Here is a 16,769-nt window from a genome sequence, read left to right on the forward strand (position 1 = left end):
GATACCGGTATTGATATCGGTACTGATAGTGGTCAGTGGGATCGATACCTGATATCAGTTATTGGTATCGGGATTGATATCGGTATTTGTATCTGGTATTGATATCGGTCACTGGGATCGATAACTGATATCGATCCTGTTATCGATCCCTATTTTCAATCCCGTTATCAATCCCCGTTATCGATCCCCGTTATCCCCCCGGGCAATCCCCTCTTTGCAGTTTTCCCCCCAAAATCCCCAAACCGCCCTCGCCCTGCCCCCGCTACGAGCTCCAGGTGCCCCCCATGTCCCCCCCATGTCCCCCCACGTCCCCGCTGTCCCCCCATGTCCCCCCATGTCCCCCCATGTCCCCGCTGTCCCCCCCATGTCCCCTCCCCATCCCCTCATGTCCCCCTCTTGTCCCCTCCATCTCCCCCCTCCTGTCCCACTGCCTCTGTCCCCGCTGTCCCCCCAATGTCTCCCCCTGTCCCCCCCATGTCCCCCCAATGTCACCCCCTGTCCCCCCCATGTCCCCCCAATGTCACCCCCTGTCCCCCCCATGTCCCCTCTGTCGCCCCCATGTCCCTGTCCCCGCCATGTCCCTCCCACGTCCCCCCACGTCCCCTCCATGTCCCCTTCATGTCCCCTCCCTTTGTCCCTCCATGTCCCCCTCGTGTGCCCCCATGTCCTCCCCCGTGTGTCCCCTCTGTCCCCTCAATGTCCTCTTTGTCCCCCTCGTGTCCCCTCTCTGTTCCCCCATGTCCCCCCACCTCTGTCCCCGCTGTCCCCTTAATGTCCCCCCACGTCCCCTCCATGTCCACCCCATGTCCCCCCATGCCACCCCTCTGTGTCCCCGCCATGTCCCCCCGTATCCCCCTGTCCCCCTCATGTCCCCTCCATGTCCCCCACTCTGTCCCCTCAATGTCCCCCCTTCTGTCCCCTGTCTCCTCCATGTCCCTCCCTGTCCCCCCTCAGTGTCCCCCCCATGTCGCCTCCATGTCACCCCCATGCCACCCCTCAGTGTCCCCCCCATGTCCCCCTCCATGTCACCCCCATGCCACCCCTCAGTGTCCCCCCCATGTCCCCCTCCATGTCACCCCCATGCCACCCCTCAGTGTCCCCCCCATGTCCCTCCCTCTGTCCCCTCTCTGTGCCCCCCATGTGCCCCCATATCCCCCCCAATGTCCCCTCCATGTCCCCCCATGCCACCCCTCAGTGTCCCTCCCATGTGTCCCCCCCATGTCCCCCACTCTGTCCCCTCTCTGTCCCCCCATGCCACACCCGTGTCCCCCCATGTCCCCCGAGTGTCCCTTCCGTATCGCCCCCCCAATGTCCCCGAGTGTCCCCCCTGCTGTCCCCTCAGTATCCCCTCAATGTCCCCTCCATGTCCCCCTCTGTCCCCTCAATGTCCCCTCAATGTCCCCTCAATGTCCCCCCCATGTCCCACCCTCTGTCCCCTCCATGTCCCCTCAGTGTTTGCCCATGCCACACCCGTGTCCCCCTCAATGTCCCCTCCATGTCCCCCACTCTGTCCCCTCAATGTCCCCTCTATGTCCCCTCAGTGTCCCCCCATGCCACACCTGTGTCCCTCCATGTCCCCATCAATGTCCCCTCAATGTCCCCCCATGTCCTCCCCGCTGTCCCCTCAATGTCCCCTCCATGTCCCCCCACTATGTCCCCCCCATGTCCCCCCCACTGTCCCCTCAGTATCCCTTCAATGTCCCCTCCATGTCCCCTCAATGTCCCCCCCAATGTCCCCCACTCTGTCCCCTCAATGTCCCCTCAGTATACCCTCAATGTCCCCTCCATGTCCCCCCACTGTGTCCCCCCATGTCCCCCCCCACTGTCCCCTCAGTATCCCCTCCATGTCCCCTCAATGTCCCCCCAATGTCCCCTTAATGTCCCCTCAATGTCCCCTCAATGTCCCCCCATGTCCTCCCCACTGTCCCCTCCATGTCCCCCCATTGTGTCCCCCCCATGTCCCCCCCACTGTCCCCTCCATGTCCCCTCAATGTCCCCTCCATGTCCCCTCAATGTCCCCCCACTGTCCCCTCAATGTCCCCCCAATGTCCCCCCATTGTGTCCCCCCCATGTCCCCCCCACTGTCCCCTCAATGTCCCCCCAATGTCCCCCCACTGTCCCCCCAATGTCCCCTCAATGTCCCCCCGTGTCCCCGCTGTCCCCCCCATGTCCCCTCAATGTCCCCCCAATGTCCCCTCAGTATCCCCTCAATGTCCCCTCCATGTCCCCTCAATGTCCCCCCAATGTCCCCTCCATGTCCTCCCCACTGTCCCCTCCATGTCCCCCCAATGTCCCCCCGTGTCCCCGCTGTCCCCCCGGTGCCACATTCCTGCTCCCCCGCCCCCGCGGCGCGCGGGAATGCGGCCGGACAAAGGCCACCAGTGTCCCCGTCCCCCGGGCCACCCTCGGTGTCCCTCGGTGTCCCTCAATGTCGCCTTTGAGCGGGGTCCCCGCGGCCCGGCCCCCCCCGCGCCCATTGGCCGGCATTTGGGGACAGGGCCACCCTAAAACCGCGTCCCCGCCGCTGTCCCCTCCGTGTCACCGAGCGCCACCATGTCCCCGAGGGCCACCCGCCGCCTCCTCCTCGTGGCCGGGCTCGTGGCGGCGCTGGGTGAGCTTGGGGACAAGGGACGGTCCCCAAAAAGGGGGTGGCAAGGGGGGGGGGGGGGGACAGGAGAGGTTTGGGGGTGGCCCTGGGGATGGGGACACGCGGGGCTTGGGGACTGTCACCATGGCTTGGGGACTGTCACCGTGGCTTGGGGACACAGGGGGCTTGGGGACTGTCACCATGGCTTGGGGATTGTCACCGTGGCTTGGGGACACAGGGGGCTTGGGGACTGTCACCATGGCTTGGAGACACGCGGGGCTTGGGGACTGTCACCATGGCTTGGGGATTGTCACCGTGGCTTGGGGACACGGGGGGCTTGGGGACTGTCACCTCAGCGTGGGGACACGCGGGGCTTGGGGACTGTCACCATGGCTTGGGGACTGTCACCGTGGCTTGGGGACACAGGGGGCTTGGGGACTCTCACCATGGCTTGGGGACACGCGGGGCTTGGGGACTGTCACCATGGCTTGGGGATTGTCACCGAGCCTTGGGGAGTGTCACCTGGGCTTGGGGACTTGGGGACTGTCACCATGGCTTGGGGATTGTCACTGAGCCTTGGGGATTGTCACCTCGGTTTGGGGACTGTCACCATGGCTTGGGGACACGGGGGGCTTGGGGACTGTCACCTCAGCATGGGGACACGCAGGGCTTGGGGACTGTCACCGAGCCTTGGGGATTGTCACCTGGGCTTGGGGATTGTCACCTCGGTTTGGGGACTGTCACCATGGCTTGGGGACTTGGGCACTGTCACCATGGCTTGGGGACTGTCACCTCAGCATGGGGACACGCGGGGCTTGGGGACTGTCACCACGGCTTGGGGAGTGTCACCGAGCCTTGGGGAGTGTCACCGTGGCTGTCACCTTGGCTTGGAGATTGTCACTGAGCCTTGGGGACTGTCACCGCCCATTGGGGACTGTCACCATGGCTTGGGGACTGTCACTGCGGCTGGCGGGGGACAGCGGGGGTGGCACCAACCAGAGGACAGGGGCGGGTGTGGCTGCAAGGACAGTCCCGGGTCGTTGTCACCTCCTTGGGGACATTGGCAGGGGTGCCACACCCAGCCCTGCTGGTGTCACCGAGCGGTGGCGCTTGTCACCTCCTTGGGGACGTTGTCGGGGGTGGCTGCCAGAACAATGCCGGCCATTGTCACCTCCCTGGGGACAGCTGGGGGAGTGCCACACCCAACCCTGCCCGTGCCACCCATGGGGACAGCAGCGCCACCACCCTGCTGTCCCCTTCATGCCACCCATGGGGACAGCAGTGCCACCACCCTGCTGTCCCCTCGCAGCCCTCATGCTCCCTTTGGTGGCAGCTCGGTGACACTCCGGGCTGTGGTGGCACCTCGGTGACACTCCAGGCTGTGGTGGCTCCTCGGTGACACCCCGGGCTGTGGTGGCAGCTCGGTGACACCCCGGGCTGTGGTGGCTCCTCGGTGACACTCCAGGCTGTGGTGGCAGCTTGGGGACACTCCGGGCTGTGGTGGCTCCTCGGTGACACCCCGGGCTGTGGTGGCAGCTCGGTGACACCCCGGGCTGTGGTGGCTCCTCGGTGACACTCCAGGCTGTGGTGGCAGCTTGGGGACACTCCGGGCTGTGGTGGCACCTCGGTGACACTCCGGGCTGTGGTGGCACCTCGGTGACACTCCAGACTGTGGTGGCAGCTCGGGGACACCCCAGGCTGTGATGGCACCTCGGTGACATCCCGGGCTGTGGTGGCAGCTCGGTGACACCCCGGGCTGTGGTGGCAGCTCGGTGACACCCTGGGCTGTGGTGGCACCTCGGTGACACCCCAGGCTGTGGTGGCAGCTCGGTGACACTCCGGGCTGTGGTGGCAGCTCGGTGACACCCCGGGCTGTGGTGGCAGCTCGGTGACACCGCCCCGCGCGGGGGGCGGGGCTGTGACGCCGCCGTGTGTCGCTGTGTCCCCAGGGCTGTCGCCGGTGTCCCCGATCCACGTGTACACGCAGCGCGAGGTGCACGGCACCGTGGGCTCCAGCGTCACCCTGTCCTGCAGCTTCTGGTCCAGCGAGTGGATCTCGGAGGACATCTCCATCACCTGGCACTTCCAGGCCGATGGCTCCCGCGACAGCATCTCCGTCAGTGTCACCGGTGTCCCCACGGTGTCCCCAAAATGTCCCCGTTGTCCCCAAGCCGTCCCCGTTGTCCCCATCCCGTCCACGCTGCGACCCGGTGTCGCCTCGTCCCAGTGGAGCCTTCCCTGGTGTCTTCTTGCCCTGGGGTGTCCCCAAAGTGTCCCCAGTGTCCCCACGGTGTCCCCAAAATGTCCCTGTTGTCCTCATGGTGTCCCCAACCCATCCCTGTTGTCCCCAAGCCGTCCCCGTTGTCCCCATCCTGTTCCTGTCGCACCCCGGTGTCACCTTGTCCCAGTGGAGCCTTCCCTGGTGTCTTCTTGCCCTGGGGTGTCCCCAAAGTGTCCCCAGTGTCCCCAACCCGTCCCCATTGTCCTTGTGGTGTCCCCAACCCGTTCCCATTGTCCCCAAAGTGTCCCCAAGCCGTCCCCATTGTCCCCATCCTGTTCCCATCACACCCCGGTGTCACCTCATCCCAGTGGAGCCTTCCCTGGTGTCTTCTTGCCCTGTGGTGGCACTGGGGTGTCCCCAAAGTGTCCCCAGTGTCCCCACAGTGTCCCCAGTGTCCCCAAAGTGTCCCCAGTGTCCCCACGGTGTCCCCAAGCCATCCCCATTGTCCCCATCCCGTTCCCATCACACCCCTGTGTCACCTCGTCCCAGTGGAGCCTTCCCTGGTGTCTTCTTGCCCTGGGGTGTCCCCAAAGTGTCCCCAGTGTCCTCACAGTGTCCCCAACCCTCCCCATTGTCCCCAAAGTGTCCCCAAGCCATCCCCATTGTCCCCATCCTGTTCCCGTCGCACTCCGGTGTCACCTTGTCCCAGTGGAGCCTTCCCTGGTGTCTTCTTGCCCTGGGGTGTCCCCAAAGTGTCCCCAGTGTCCCCACGGTGTCCCCAAAATGTCCCTGTTGTCCTCATGGTGTCCCCAAGCCATCCCTGTTGTCCCCAAGCCGTCCCCATTGTCCCCATCCCGTCCACGCTGCGCCCCTGTGTCACCTTGTCCCAGTGGAGCCTTCCCTGGTGTCTTCTTGGCCTGTGGTGGCACTGGGGTGTCCCCAAAGTGTCCCCAGTGTCCCCACAGTGTCCCCAACCCGTCCCCATTGTCCCCAAAGTGTCCCCAAGCCATCCCCATTGTCCCCATCCTGTTCCTGTCGCGCCCCGGTGTCCCTGTCCCCCTGGCTGACCCCAATGTCCCTGTCACCCCGTGTGACCCTGGTGTCACTGTCACCCCGTGTGACCCTGGTGTCACTGTCACATCGGTGTCCCTGTCCCCCCGTGTGACCCCGGTGTCGCTGTCACATTGACGTCCCTGTCCCCCTGGCTGACCCCGGTGTCCCTGTGCCCCCGTGTGACCCTGGTGTCACTGTCACATCGATGTCCCTGTCATCCCATGTGACCCCGGTGTCCCTGTCCCCCCGGATAACCTCGGTGTCCCTGTCCCCCGTGTGACCCTGGTGTCGCTGTCACATTGATGTCACCGTCCCCCCATGTGACCCCAGTGTCCCTGTGCCCCTGTGTGACACTGGTGTCACTGTCACATCGATGTCACTGTCCCCCTGGCTGACCCCAATGTCCCTGTCCCCCTGTGTGACCCCGGTGTCCCCGTGCCCCCATGTGACCCCGGTGTCGCTGTCCCCCCATGTGACCCCAATGTCCCTGTGCCCCCGTGTGACCCCGGTGTCCCTGTGGCCCCGTGTGACCCCAATGTCCCTGTCCCCCGGATAACCTCGGTGTCCCTGTCCCCCCATGTGACCCCGGTGTCCCTGTCCCCCCGTGTGACCCCGGTGTCACTGTGCCCCTGTGTGACACTGGTGTCACTGTCACATCGATGTCCCTGTCACCCCTTCTGACCCCAATGTCCCTGTGCCCCCGTGTGACCCCGGTGTCCCTGTCACATTGATGTCCCTGTCCCCGTGTGACCCCAATGTCCCTGTCCCCCCGGATAACCTCGGTGTCCCTGTCCCCCCATGTGACCCCAATGTCCCTGTCCCCCGTGTGACCCCGGTGTCACTGTCACATCAATGTCCCTGTCCCCCCGTGTGACCCCAATGTCCCTGTGCCCCTGTGTGACCCCAATGTCCCTGTCCCCCTGTGTGACCCCGGTGTCCCTGTCCCCCCAGATAACCTCAGTGTCCCTGTGCCCCCGTGTGACCCCGGTGTCACTGTCACACCGATGTCCCCATCACCCTGTGTGACCCCGGTGTCACTGTGCCCCCATGTGACCCCGGTGTCCCTGTCACATTGATGTCCCTGTCCCCCCGTGTGACCCCAATGTCCCTGTCCCCCTGGCTGACCCCAATGTCCCCGTGCCCCCGTGCGACCCCAATGTCCCTGTCCCCGCCGCAGATCTTCCACTTCGCCAAGGGCCAGCCGTACATCGACGACGTGGGCACGTTCAAGGAGCGCATGGCCTGGGCGGGGAACCCGCGGCGCCGCGACGGCTCCATCGTCATCCACGGGCTGGAGCCCAGCGACAACGGCACCTTCACGTGCGACGTCAAGAACCCGCCCGACATCGTGGGCAAGTCCTCGCAGGTCACGCTCTACGTGCTGGAGAGAGGTGCGGCACGGCTGGCACCGCCCGGGGAGGGGGGGACGCGGCTGGCACCGCCCTGGGCAGGGGGACACGGCTGGCACCGCCCTGGGCAGGGGGACACAGCTGGCACCGCCCTGGGCAGGGGGACACGGCTGGCACCGCCCGGGGGGGACACAGCTGGCATCGCCCTGGGCAGGGGGACACAGCTGGCACCTCCCGGGGGGGACATGGTTGGCACCTCTCTGCAGTGGGGACACGGCTGGCACCTGGGGGGACGCGGCTGGCACCGCCCTGGGCAGGGGGACACGGCTGGCACCGCCCGGGGGAGACACAGCTAGCATCGCCCTGGGCAGGGGGACACGGCTGGCACCGCCCGGGGGGGACACAGCTAGCATCGCCCTGGGCAGGGGGACACGGCTGGCACCGCCCTGGGCAGGGGGACATGGTTGGCACCTCTCTGCAGTGGGGACACGGCTGGCACCTGGGGGGACACGGCTGGCACCGCCCTGGGCAGGGGGACACGGGTGGCACCTCCCTGGGAGGGGGGACACGGCTGGCACCTGGGGGGCACATGGCTGTCACCTCCATGCGGGTGGGGACACGGCTGGCACCTGGGGGGGACACGGCTGTCACCTCCATGCAGGTGGGGACACAGCTGGCACCTCCCTGTGGCAGGGACATGGGTGGCACCTCCCTGGGGGGGACATGATTGTCGCCTGGGGGGACACAGCTGTCACCTCCTGGGGGTGACACGGCTGGCATCTCCCTGGGTGTGGGGACACAGCTGTCACCTCCCTGGGAGCAGGGACATGGTTGTCACCTGGGGGGGACACGGCTGGCACCTCCCGCAATGGGGACACGGGTGGCACCTCCTGGGGGTGGGGGACATGGCTGTTACCTGGGGGACACATGGCTGTCACCTCCATGCGGGTGTGACACGGTGTCCTTGTCCTCGCAGTGTCGCTGTCCCGGCAGTGCCGCCCCGTTACAGTGTCCCTGTCCCCTCAGTGTCGCCGTCCCCGCAGTGTCCCCACTGTTCCGGGAGGTGACACGCTGTCGCTGTCGCTGTCCCCGCAGTGCCACTGTCCCCGCAGTGTCCCCACTGTCCCGCGTGTGTGACACAGCGTCGCTGTCCCTGCAGTGTCCCCACTGTCCCGGGTTTGTGACACGCTGTCGCTGTCCCCGCAGTGCCACTGTCCCCACAGTGTCCCCACTGTCGCGGGAGGTGACACGCTGTCGCTGTCCCCACAGTGCCGCCCCGTTACGGTGTCACTGTCCCCTCAGTGTCCCCACTGTCCCGGGAGGTGACACGCTGTCGCTGTCGCTGTCCCCGCAGTGCCACTGTCCCCACAGTGTCCCCACTGTCCCGCGTGTGTGACACAGTGTCGCTGTCCCTGCAGTGTCCCCACTGTCCTGGGGGGTGACACAGTGTCGCTGTCCCCGCAGTGTCCCCACTGTCCCCGCAGTGTCCCCACTGTCCCCGCAGTGTCCCCACTGCCGGGAGGTGACACGCTGTCGCTGTCCCCGCAGTGCCACTGTCCCCGCAGTGTCCCCACTGTCCCCGCAGTGTCCCCACTGCCCGGGAGGTGACACGCTGTCGCTGTCGCTGTCCCCGCAGTGCCGCCCCGTTACGGTGTCGTGCTGGGCTCCGTTGTCGCCGGGGCGCTGCTCGTGGTGGCCGCGCTGGTGGCGCTGGGCTACGGCGGCCGCTACTGCTGGCGGCGGCGCCAGGCGGCTCTGCAGCGGCGGCTCAGGTCAGCGGGACCCCGCCCCAAATCGGGACCCCTCCCCAAACAGGGACCCCTCCCCAAATCGGGACCCCTCCCCAAACAGGGACCCCGCCCCAAACAGGGACCACTCCCCAAACCGAGACCCCTCCCCAAATTGGGACCCCGCCCCAAATAGAGACCCCTCCCCAAACAGGGACCCCTCCCCAAATCGGGACCCCTCCCCAAACAGGGACCCCTCCCCAAATCGGGACCCCTCCCCAAATAGAGACCCCTCCCCAAACAGGGACCCCTCCCCAAATCGGGACCCCTCCCCAAACAGGGATCCCGCCCCAAACCGCGACCCCTCCCCAGATCGGGACCTTCCCCAAATCAGGACCCTTCCTCAAACCGCGACCCCTCCCCAAATCTGGACTCTTCTCCAAACCGGGACCCCTCCCCAAACAGGGACCCTGCCCCAAAACGGGACCCTCCCAAAATCGGGACCTTCCCCAAATCAGGACCCTTCCTCAAACCGCGACCCCCTTCAAACCGGGACCCCTCCCCAAATTGGGACCCCTCTCCAAACCGCGACCCCTCCCCAAATCGGGACCCCTGCCCCAATCTGGACCCCTCCCCACACCGGAACCGTCCTCAAACCGGGACCACCGGGGCACCAATTCCGCCGTCCCGAGCCGGGATCCCTGTCCAAACCGGGACCCTCCCCAATTATTTCCGTGACCCCTCCCCAATTTCCGTGACCCCTCCCCAAACCGGGAGCTGCAATCCCACCATCCCAAGCCGCTCTTTTCCCCTTTCCCCCCAAACCGGCACTACCGGGGCTGCGATTTCCGCGCCCCCTCCCCACACCGAGGCTCCCGGGGGTCCCTCCCGCCATGCCGACCCCCGTTTTTCCCTCCCGCCATGCCGACCCCCGCTTTTCCCCCCAATTTCCCCCCGCAGCGCCATGGAGAAGGGGAAGCTGCAGCGCTCGGGCAAGGAGGGCTCCAAGCGCAGCCGGCAGGTGAGCGCCGAGCGGGGCGGGGGACACGGCGGGCTGTCCCCCCGGTCCCCCCGGTCCCCCCGGTCCCCAGGCTCGCCGGGGGCTGCGGGTGAAGCCCCCCTGTCCCCGCAGGCCCCCGTGCTCTACGCCATGCTGGACCACGGCCGCGGCGCCAAGAAAGGCAAGGGCGGCGCTGGCAAGGATAGGAAATAGCGGTTAGCGGGCAGGGAGGGACCCCCGGGGGCGGCCGGGGCTTCGGGGGACCCCCGGCCCCCCAAAGTCATCATGACCATCGAGATGGAGCTGCGGGGGGAGCCCCGAGGCGCGGCGCCGCCCGCCGCCCGCTCGCCGAGCCGGGGCAGCCTCAAGAACGCGCTGCTGAGCATCGTCAGACCCAACTCGGGGGGCTCCTGAGGGACCCCCCGCGCTCGGGACCCGGCGAGGAGCGGGGTGTGGTCCTCGCCTCGGGTCCCCCGCCTTGGGGACAGCGCTGGCGACAAGCGCGGCTCCTCCCCCCCCCGGCCACCCTCGGTCGCTCCCTGCCCAGCCCCGGGTGGGATTCGTGCCCCGGAACGCGGGGTTGGGGTCGGTGCCCCCTCCCCGGGGCCGTGTCCCCCTCCCTGAATTCGGGGGGTTTCTCTCTGTGCCCCCCCCCCCCCACCCCCCAATTTCGCTCCTTTTCTGGCCGTTTTCTCGTCTCTCCCCGCGGCCGAGCCCAAATGACGTCGCGGGGTGGCCCCTTTGTCCCCTCCCTTTGTCCCCTCCCTTTGTCCCCTCCCTTTGTCCCCCCATTAACCCCCGCGCCCCGTAACCCCCGGGACCCCTCCCCAAACCCGGCCGGAGCCCCGTGGGAGGGGGCGAGGCTGCGGCCGGGCTGGGGGAGCCGCCCGTGCCCCCCAAGGACGCGTTTTGTCCCCCCTGTCCCCGTCCCTGTCCCCTCCGTGTCCCCGCGGTGCCATTAATAAAGCTGACATCTCCGGGAGCCCCGCGCCACTGTCGCTGTCCCCACACCACGGCGACATCGCTGCCACCCTCAGCAGGGAGGTGACACCTGGGGGGTGACCTGGGGTGCCACCCCAGAGTCCTCAATGCCACCAGCCGTTAATTAAAGCTGTAATTAACACAACCAAAGCTCGGGGCGGGGGGGGTGGGCAGGGGTCCCATCCTGTCCATTGTCCCCTTGTGGGGGTGGCCGTCACCTTCTCATGGAGGGAGGGGACAACGACCCCGGCCCGGCCCTGGGGGGGCATTTGGGGCACGGAGCATTGCGGGAACGGGCAGGGAACGGCCCCGGTGCCCCCTTGGTGCCCCCTTGGTGCCCCCTTGGTGCCCACTTGGTGCCGTTGTCCCTTTCCCTAATAAGTCAGCGCTGCCCGACCCCGCCGTGTCCCCTGGGGCCGCCGCCGCTGTTTTTCTTTCCAAGGAGCTATTTCTGCACCGGAGCGCGGCATTGCGGGGCCCTGGGAACGGCCCCGAGCCCCCCAAAACCCGGCTGTGAACACCCAAAACCCGGCTGCAAACTCCCCCTAAATCCGCCTGCAAAGCCCCGAAAACCTGGCTGCAAAATTGGGCTGAGAACCCCCCAAAACCCGGCTGCAAATCCCCCAAAACTGGGCTGTGAACCCCCCAAAACTGGGCTGCAAACTCCCCCTAAATCCGCCTGCAAAGCCCCCCAAAAACCCAGCTGTGAACCCCCAAAAACCCGGCTGTGGATCCGCCAAAACTGGGCTGTGAACCCCCAAAAACTGGGCTGCAAACTCCCCCTAAATCCGCCTGCAAAGCCCCCCAAAAACCCAGCTGTGAACACCCAAAACCCGGCTGCGGATCCCCCAAAATTGGGCTGTGAACCCCCCAAAACTGGGCTGCAAACTCCCCCTAAATCCGCCTGCAAAGCCCCCCAAAAACCCAGCTGCAAACATTCAAAACCGTGCTGTGGACCCCCAAAACCGGACTGTGGACCCCTCAAAATTTGGCTGCGAAACCCCCCAAAACCGGGCTGCAAACCCCCCCAAATCCAGCTGTGAATTCCCCCAAATCCAGCTGCGAGCTGCCCCAAAACCCGGCTGCAAAACCCCCAAAATTGGGCTGCAAACTCCGCCTAAACCCACCTGCAACACCCCCCCCAAAAACCGGGCTGTGGACCCCTCAAAAACCCGGCTGCGACTCCCTCAAAATCAGGCTGTGGACCCCTCAAAATTCGGCTGTGAACCCCCTCAAAACGCTCATGTGAACCTTCCCGAAATCCTCCTGTGAACCCCCCAAAATCCACCTGCGAACCCCCCCAAAATCCACCTGCGAACCCCCCCAAAATCCACCTGCAAACCCCTCCAAAATCCACCTGCGAACCCCCCCAAAATCCACCTGCGAACCCCCCCAAAATCCACCTGCAAACCCCTCCAAAATCCACCTGCGAACCCCCTCAAATCCACCTGCAAACCCCCCCAAAATCCGGCTTCGATCCTCCCCAAAATCCGGCTTCGATCCTCCCCAAAATTCGGCTTCGATCCCCCCCAAAATTTGGCTAAAATCCCCCCCAAAATTCGGCTTCGATCCCCCCCAAAATTCGGCTAAAATCCCCCCCCAAATTCGGCTAAAATCGCCCCCAAACCCTCTCAGTGGGGACCCCTCCCCAAATTCCTCCGAGCCCCCAGCGCAGCCTCCTCTTCCTCACTCTTTATTCTCTGCACGGGCCAAAAGCCCCTCGGGGTGGGGACAGTGACAGTGACAGTGACAGTGACAATGACAGAAATGTGGGGAGGGGGCGGTGACAATGACAGAAATGTGGGGAGGGGTGCGGTGACAATGACAGGAAGGTGGGGACCCCCGATTTCCTGGGCTGGGGGCTGCAGCGGGACCCGTCCCCCCCCCCGTTTGGGGACACCGGGCGTGTCCCCAACGCCACCACGGGACAGGGAAATGGGGAATCCCATGGAAAATTTGGGGTTCCCATGGAAAATTTGGGGATCCCATGGAAAATGGGGGTGCTCATGGCAAACGGGGGGGGGGGGTCCCACGCCGCCCCCTCCCCTCCCCAGGGCCACCTCCCCTTGGGGACACCGGGCTGTCACCGGGCAGGGAAGGGTCGAGCCCCCCTCGGGAGGGTTCCCGCGGGGTTTGGGGGTCCCGGGGGGGGTCCCGGGGGTCCCTCAGGGCCGCGGCTCCCCCCGGCGCTGGCGGGAGCGGCGGAAGCGGCCCTGGATGGCGAGAGCCGCTCGCTCCGTCTCGGGCGCGCTCAGGTCGATGTCGATCTCCTCCTCTTCCTCCTCCTCCTCCTCCTCTTTCTTGGGATCAGCCTTGGCTGCCGGCGAGGGGGGGGGGACAGGACGGGGACACGCTTGGGGACAGGCTGGCACTGCCAGGTTCACCCAGGAGACATCCAGGGGGACGGCCTGGCAGCCCCAGATTGGCAGCGGGGACACTCAGGGGGGGACACCCTGCCACCAATCCGGGGGGACAAGGGACAGCCTGGCACCCCAGGGGGGACAACGGACTGCCTGGCACCCCCAGATTCACCCAGGGGACATCCAGAGGGACACCCTGGCACCAACCTTGGGGACAAGGGACAGCCTGGCACCTCCAGAGTCACCCAGGGGACACCGTGGCACTAATCTTGGGGACAAGGGACAGCCTGGCACCCCTAGATTCACTGTGGGGACACTCAGAGGGACACCCTGGCACCAACCTTGGGGACAAGGGACAGCCTGGCACCCCCCGATTGACCAATGGGACACTCAGAGGGACACGCTGCCACCAACCGGGGGACAAGGGACAGCCCGGCACCTCCAGAGTCACCCAGGGGACACCGTGGCACTAATCTTGGGGACAAGGGACAGCCTGGCACCCCTAGATTCACTGTGGGGACACTCAGAGGGACACCCCGCCACCCCCCTGGGGACAAAGGACACAACGGCGCCTCCCAGGGGGACACCCCGACACCTCCGAGGGGACAGGGGATGTCCCCAAATGCACGCAGGTGCCACCTTCCCACAAGGATGGGGAAAATGGAGGGGCCCTGGGGTGTGCGGGGACAGCGGTGACAGCGGTGACAGAGGTGACAGCGGTGACAGCGGTGACAGCGGTGACAGAGGTGACAGCGGTGACAGCGGTGACAGCGGTGACAGCCAACCCGCGCCCCACCTGTCCTCACCTTGCTGCTGCCCACCGGGGGCCTCCGCCGCGGAGGGGGGGACACGGGGACCGCGCTGCGGAGAGAGGGGACCCGGGGGTGACACAGGGTCCCCCCATTGTCCCCGGGGTCCCCCCATTGTCCCCGCATTGTCCCCAGGGTCCCCAGAGCCTCCAGCCCGAGCGGGGCTCACGGTGGCTGCGCTGAGAAGAGAGGAGGGCCCGGGGGGACACGGGAGGTGACACCGGTGGCCCGGGTGCCCCCAGAGTGTCGGCCCCCGTCCCCGGGACGCAGCGTCCTGGCCCCATTGGTGCTCCCCGCCCGGCTCGGTGCTGGAAGCCCCGGGAAAAGGGGCAGAGTCCCGGTTCCGGTGTGTCCCGGTGCCACCCGGTGTGTCCCTGTCCCCCCCGTTGTCCCCCGGTGTCCCCACCTCGCTCATCCCGCCCGGTGCCCCCGGTCCCCCCCGTTGTCCCCCGGTGTCCCCACCTCGCTCATCCCGCCCGGTGTCCCCGGTCCCCCCCGTTGTCCCCCGGTGCCCCCGGTCCCCCCCGTTGTCCCCCGGTGTCCCCACCTCGCTCATCCCGCCCGGTGTCCCCGGTCCCCCCCGTTGTCCCCCGGTGCCCCCGGTCCCCCCCGTTGTCCCCCGGTGTCCCCACCTCGCTCATCCCGCCCGGTGTCCCCGGTCCCCCCCGTTGTCCCCCGGTGTCCCCACCTCGCTCATCCCGCCCGGTGCCGCCGCCGCTCCCAGTGCGGGCCCGGCGCTGCCGCCGCCGCCTTTATAGGGGCGGGGGTTTGATTGACAGCCGCGAGCAGCCAATGGGGAGAGGGGGTGGGGATTAAAGGGACACGCCCATGAGCGTGGCTCCTCCCCCCCGATCCAGGGGAGGCGGGCACGGGGGGGACATTGGGGACATTGGGGACATTGTGGGGGGAGGACTGAGGATATGGGGACACTGGGGACATTGTGGGGACATTGGGGACATTGGGGACATTGGGGGGGAGGACTGAGGATATGGGGACATTGGGGGATGCTGGGGACATTGGGGACATTGGGGACACGGGAGACACTGGGGTGACACTGGGGACGTTGCGGGGACATTGGGGACATTGGGGACACGGGAGACACCGGGGGGACACTGGGGACATTGCGGGGACATTGGGGACATTTGGGACACGGGAGACACTGGGGGGACACTGGGGACGTTGCGGGGACATTGGGGACGTTTGGGATGTTTGAGATATTGGGGACACGGGGGCACGGCGGTGACGGGAGGACATTGGGGGACACAGGGGGACACGGAGAGACACTGGGGACATTGGGGACATTGGGGACATTTGGGGCATGGGGGATACAGGGGGACACGGGGACATTGGGGATATTGAAGGTATTGGCGACATTGGGGACATGGTGGGGGGGACTGAGGACATGGGGACGTTGAGAGGGACATTGGGGACACGTGGGACATGGGGAACATTGGGGACATTTGGAGGGGACACGGGGATGTTGGGGAGACACGGGGACATTGAGAGACATTGGGGACATTGGGGACATGAGGACACTGGGGACATGGGTGACATGGGGGACACGGGGGAACACTGGGGACATGGGGGGACACGGGGACCCGGGGACATTGGGGGACAAGGGCGCACAGGGGACACAGAGGGCTTGGGGGGACTCGAGGGGACACGAGGAGGCTTGAGGGGACATGAAGGGGACATGGAGGGGACAGAGGGACACGAAGAGACCCGGGGAACCCGGGGGGGACACGTTGGGACATGGCGGGGACTCAGAGGGCGGGACAAGTGACACGAGGGGACACGGGGGACACAGTGGGGGTGACAGTGCCCCACCCGAGTGCCACCCTCCTGTTGGGGTGGCACCTGGTGACAGGGCACAGCTGCTGTCCCGGGATGGTGACACTGCCAGTCCCCCCGTGGCGCTGGTGACAGCGACCTCCCTGTGGGGACAGCGGTGGCAGGACGGCCACCAGTGTGTGCGACACGGGGTGCCACCCTCAGCGCGCTGTGACATCCTGGCTGTCCCCTCCGTGCCCCGCCGTCCCCTCCGTGCTGTCCGTCTGTCTGTCCCCGTGTCCTTGCGTCGCACCCACGCCCTCCTGTCCCCGCTTGTCCCGCCCCAGGTGCCACCCCCGGTGCCACCCCCGGTGCCACCCCCGGTGCCACCTGTCCCCCCCCGCCCCGCGCTCTGTCCCCGCCTGTCGCAGCCCCAAGTTCAAGGTTCAAACTCCACGCGGCCCTTCCTGGGACCGCCGGTGACACGCGGGGACAGCCGGGGACACCCAGGGACCGGAGGGGACACACAGGGACCGGAGGGGACAGCCGGGACAGGAGGGGACACAGAGGGACCGGAGGGGACAGCCGGGACAGGAGGGGACACACAGGGACCGGAGGGGACACACAGAGACCGGAGGGGACAGCCGGGACAGGAGGGGACACACAGGGACCGGAGGGGACACACAGAGACCGGAGGGGACACAGAGGGACCGGAGGGGACACACAGGGACAGGAGGGGACACAGAGGGACGGGAGGGGACATCTGGGGACAGGAGGGGACAGCCGGGACAAGAGGGGACACAGAGGGACCGGAGGGGACAGCCGGGACAGGAGGGGACACAGAGGGACGGGAGGGGACACACAGAGACCGGAGGGGACACACAGGGACGGGAGGGGACAGCCGGGGACAGG

At 66.7% G+C, this 16,769-nt stretch overlaps 2 protein-coding genes across 3 annotated transcripts; one reads left to right on the forward strand and one right to left on the reverse strand.

The window, feature by feature from the left end:
• The first annotated feature begins 2,509 nt into the window (after positions 1 to 2,509).
• MPZ (myelin protein zero) lies at positions 2,510 to 10,887 on the forward strand. Its single transcript, XM_059490430.1, has 6 exons — positions 2,510 to 2,611; positions 4,537 to 4,703; positions 7,039 to 7,252; positions 8,847 to 8,982; positions 9,898 to 9,958; positions 10,070 to 10,887. The coding sequence occupies exons 1-6, from the start codon at positions 2,554 to 2,556 to the stop codon at positions 10,148 to 10,150; spliced, it is 717 nt and encodes a 238-aa protein (XP_059346413.1). The 5' UTR covers positions 2,510 to 2,553; the 3' UTR covers positions 10,151 to 10,887.
• Positions 10,888 to 12,600: 1,713 nt separating this feature from the next.
• Positions 12,601 to 14,799, reverse strand: PCP4L1 (Purkinje cell protein 4 like 1). 2 transcript variants are annotated; one of them, XM_059490418.1, is made up of 3 exons: positions 14,776 to 14,799; positions 14,085 to 14,139; positions 12,601 to 13,235 (listed from the first exon to the last, which is right to left on the reverse strand). In XM_059490418.1, the coding sequence occupies exons 1-3, from the start codon at positions 14,782 to 14,784 to the stop codon at positions 13,084 to 13,086; spliced, it is 216 nt and encodes a 71-aa protein (XP_059346401.1). In that variant the 5' UTR covers positions 14,785 to 14,799; the 3' UTR covers positions 12,601 to 13,083. The 2 variants fall into 2 exon arrangements, with proteins under 2 accessions (XP_059346401.1, XP_059346402.1); XM_059490419.1 differs by lacking the exon at positions 14,776 to 14,799 and adding an exon at positions 14,494 to 14,508.
• Positions 14,800 to 16,769: the final 1,970 nt, after the last annotated feature.

This window comes from Ammospiza nelsoni, chromosome 28, assembly GCF_027579445.1.
Source record: "Ammospiza nelsoni isolate bAmmNel1 chromosome 28, bAmmNel1.pri, whole genome shotgun sequence".
In the NCBI taxonomy this organism is placed as follows: domain Eukaryota; kingdom Metazoa; phylum Chordata; class Aves; order Passeriformes; family Passerellidae; genus Ammospiza; species Ammospiza nelsoni.

Excerpts from the sequence above, each read along its gene's own strand:
- MPZ (XM_059490430.1), top strand. The coding sequence starts at position 2,554 with ATGTCCCCGAGGGCCACCCGCCGCCTCCTCCTCGTGGCCGGGCTCGTG. Across the intron at positions 2,612-4,536 it reads CGGGCTCGTGGCGGCGCTGG|GGCTGTCGCCGGTGTCCCCG; the intron begins GTGAGCTTGGGG and ends CTGTGTCCCCAG. Across the intron at positions 7,253-8,846 it reads GCTCTACGTGCTGGAGAGAG|TGCCGCCCCGTTACGGTGTC; the intron begins GTGCGGCACGGC and ends CTGTCCCCGCAG.
- PCP4L1 (XM_059490418.1), bottom strand. Across the intron at positions 13,236-14,084 it reads CCCCGGTGGGCAGCAGCAAG|CCAAGGCTGATCCCAAGAAA; the intron begins GTGAGGACAGGT and ends CCTCGCCGGCAG.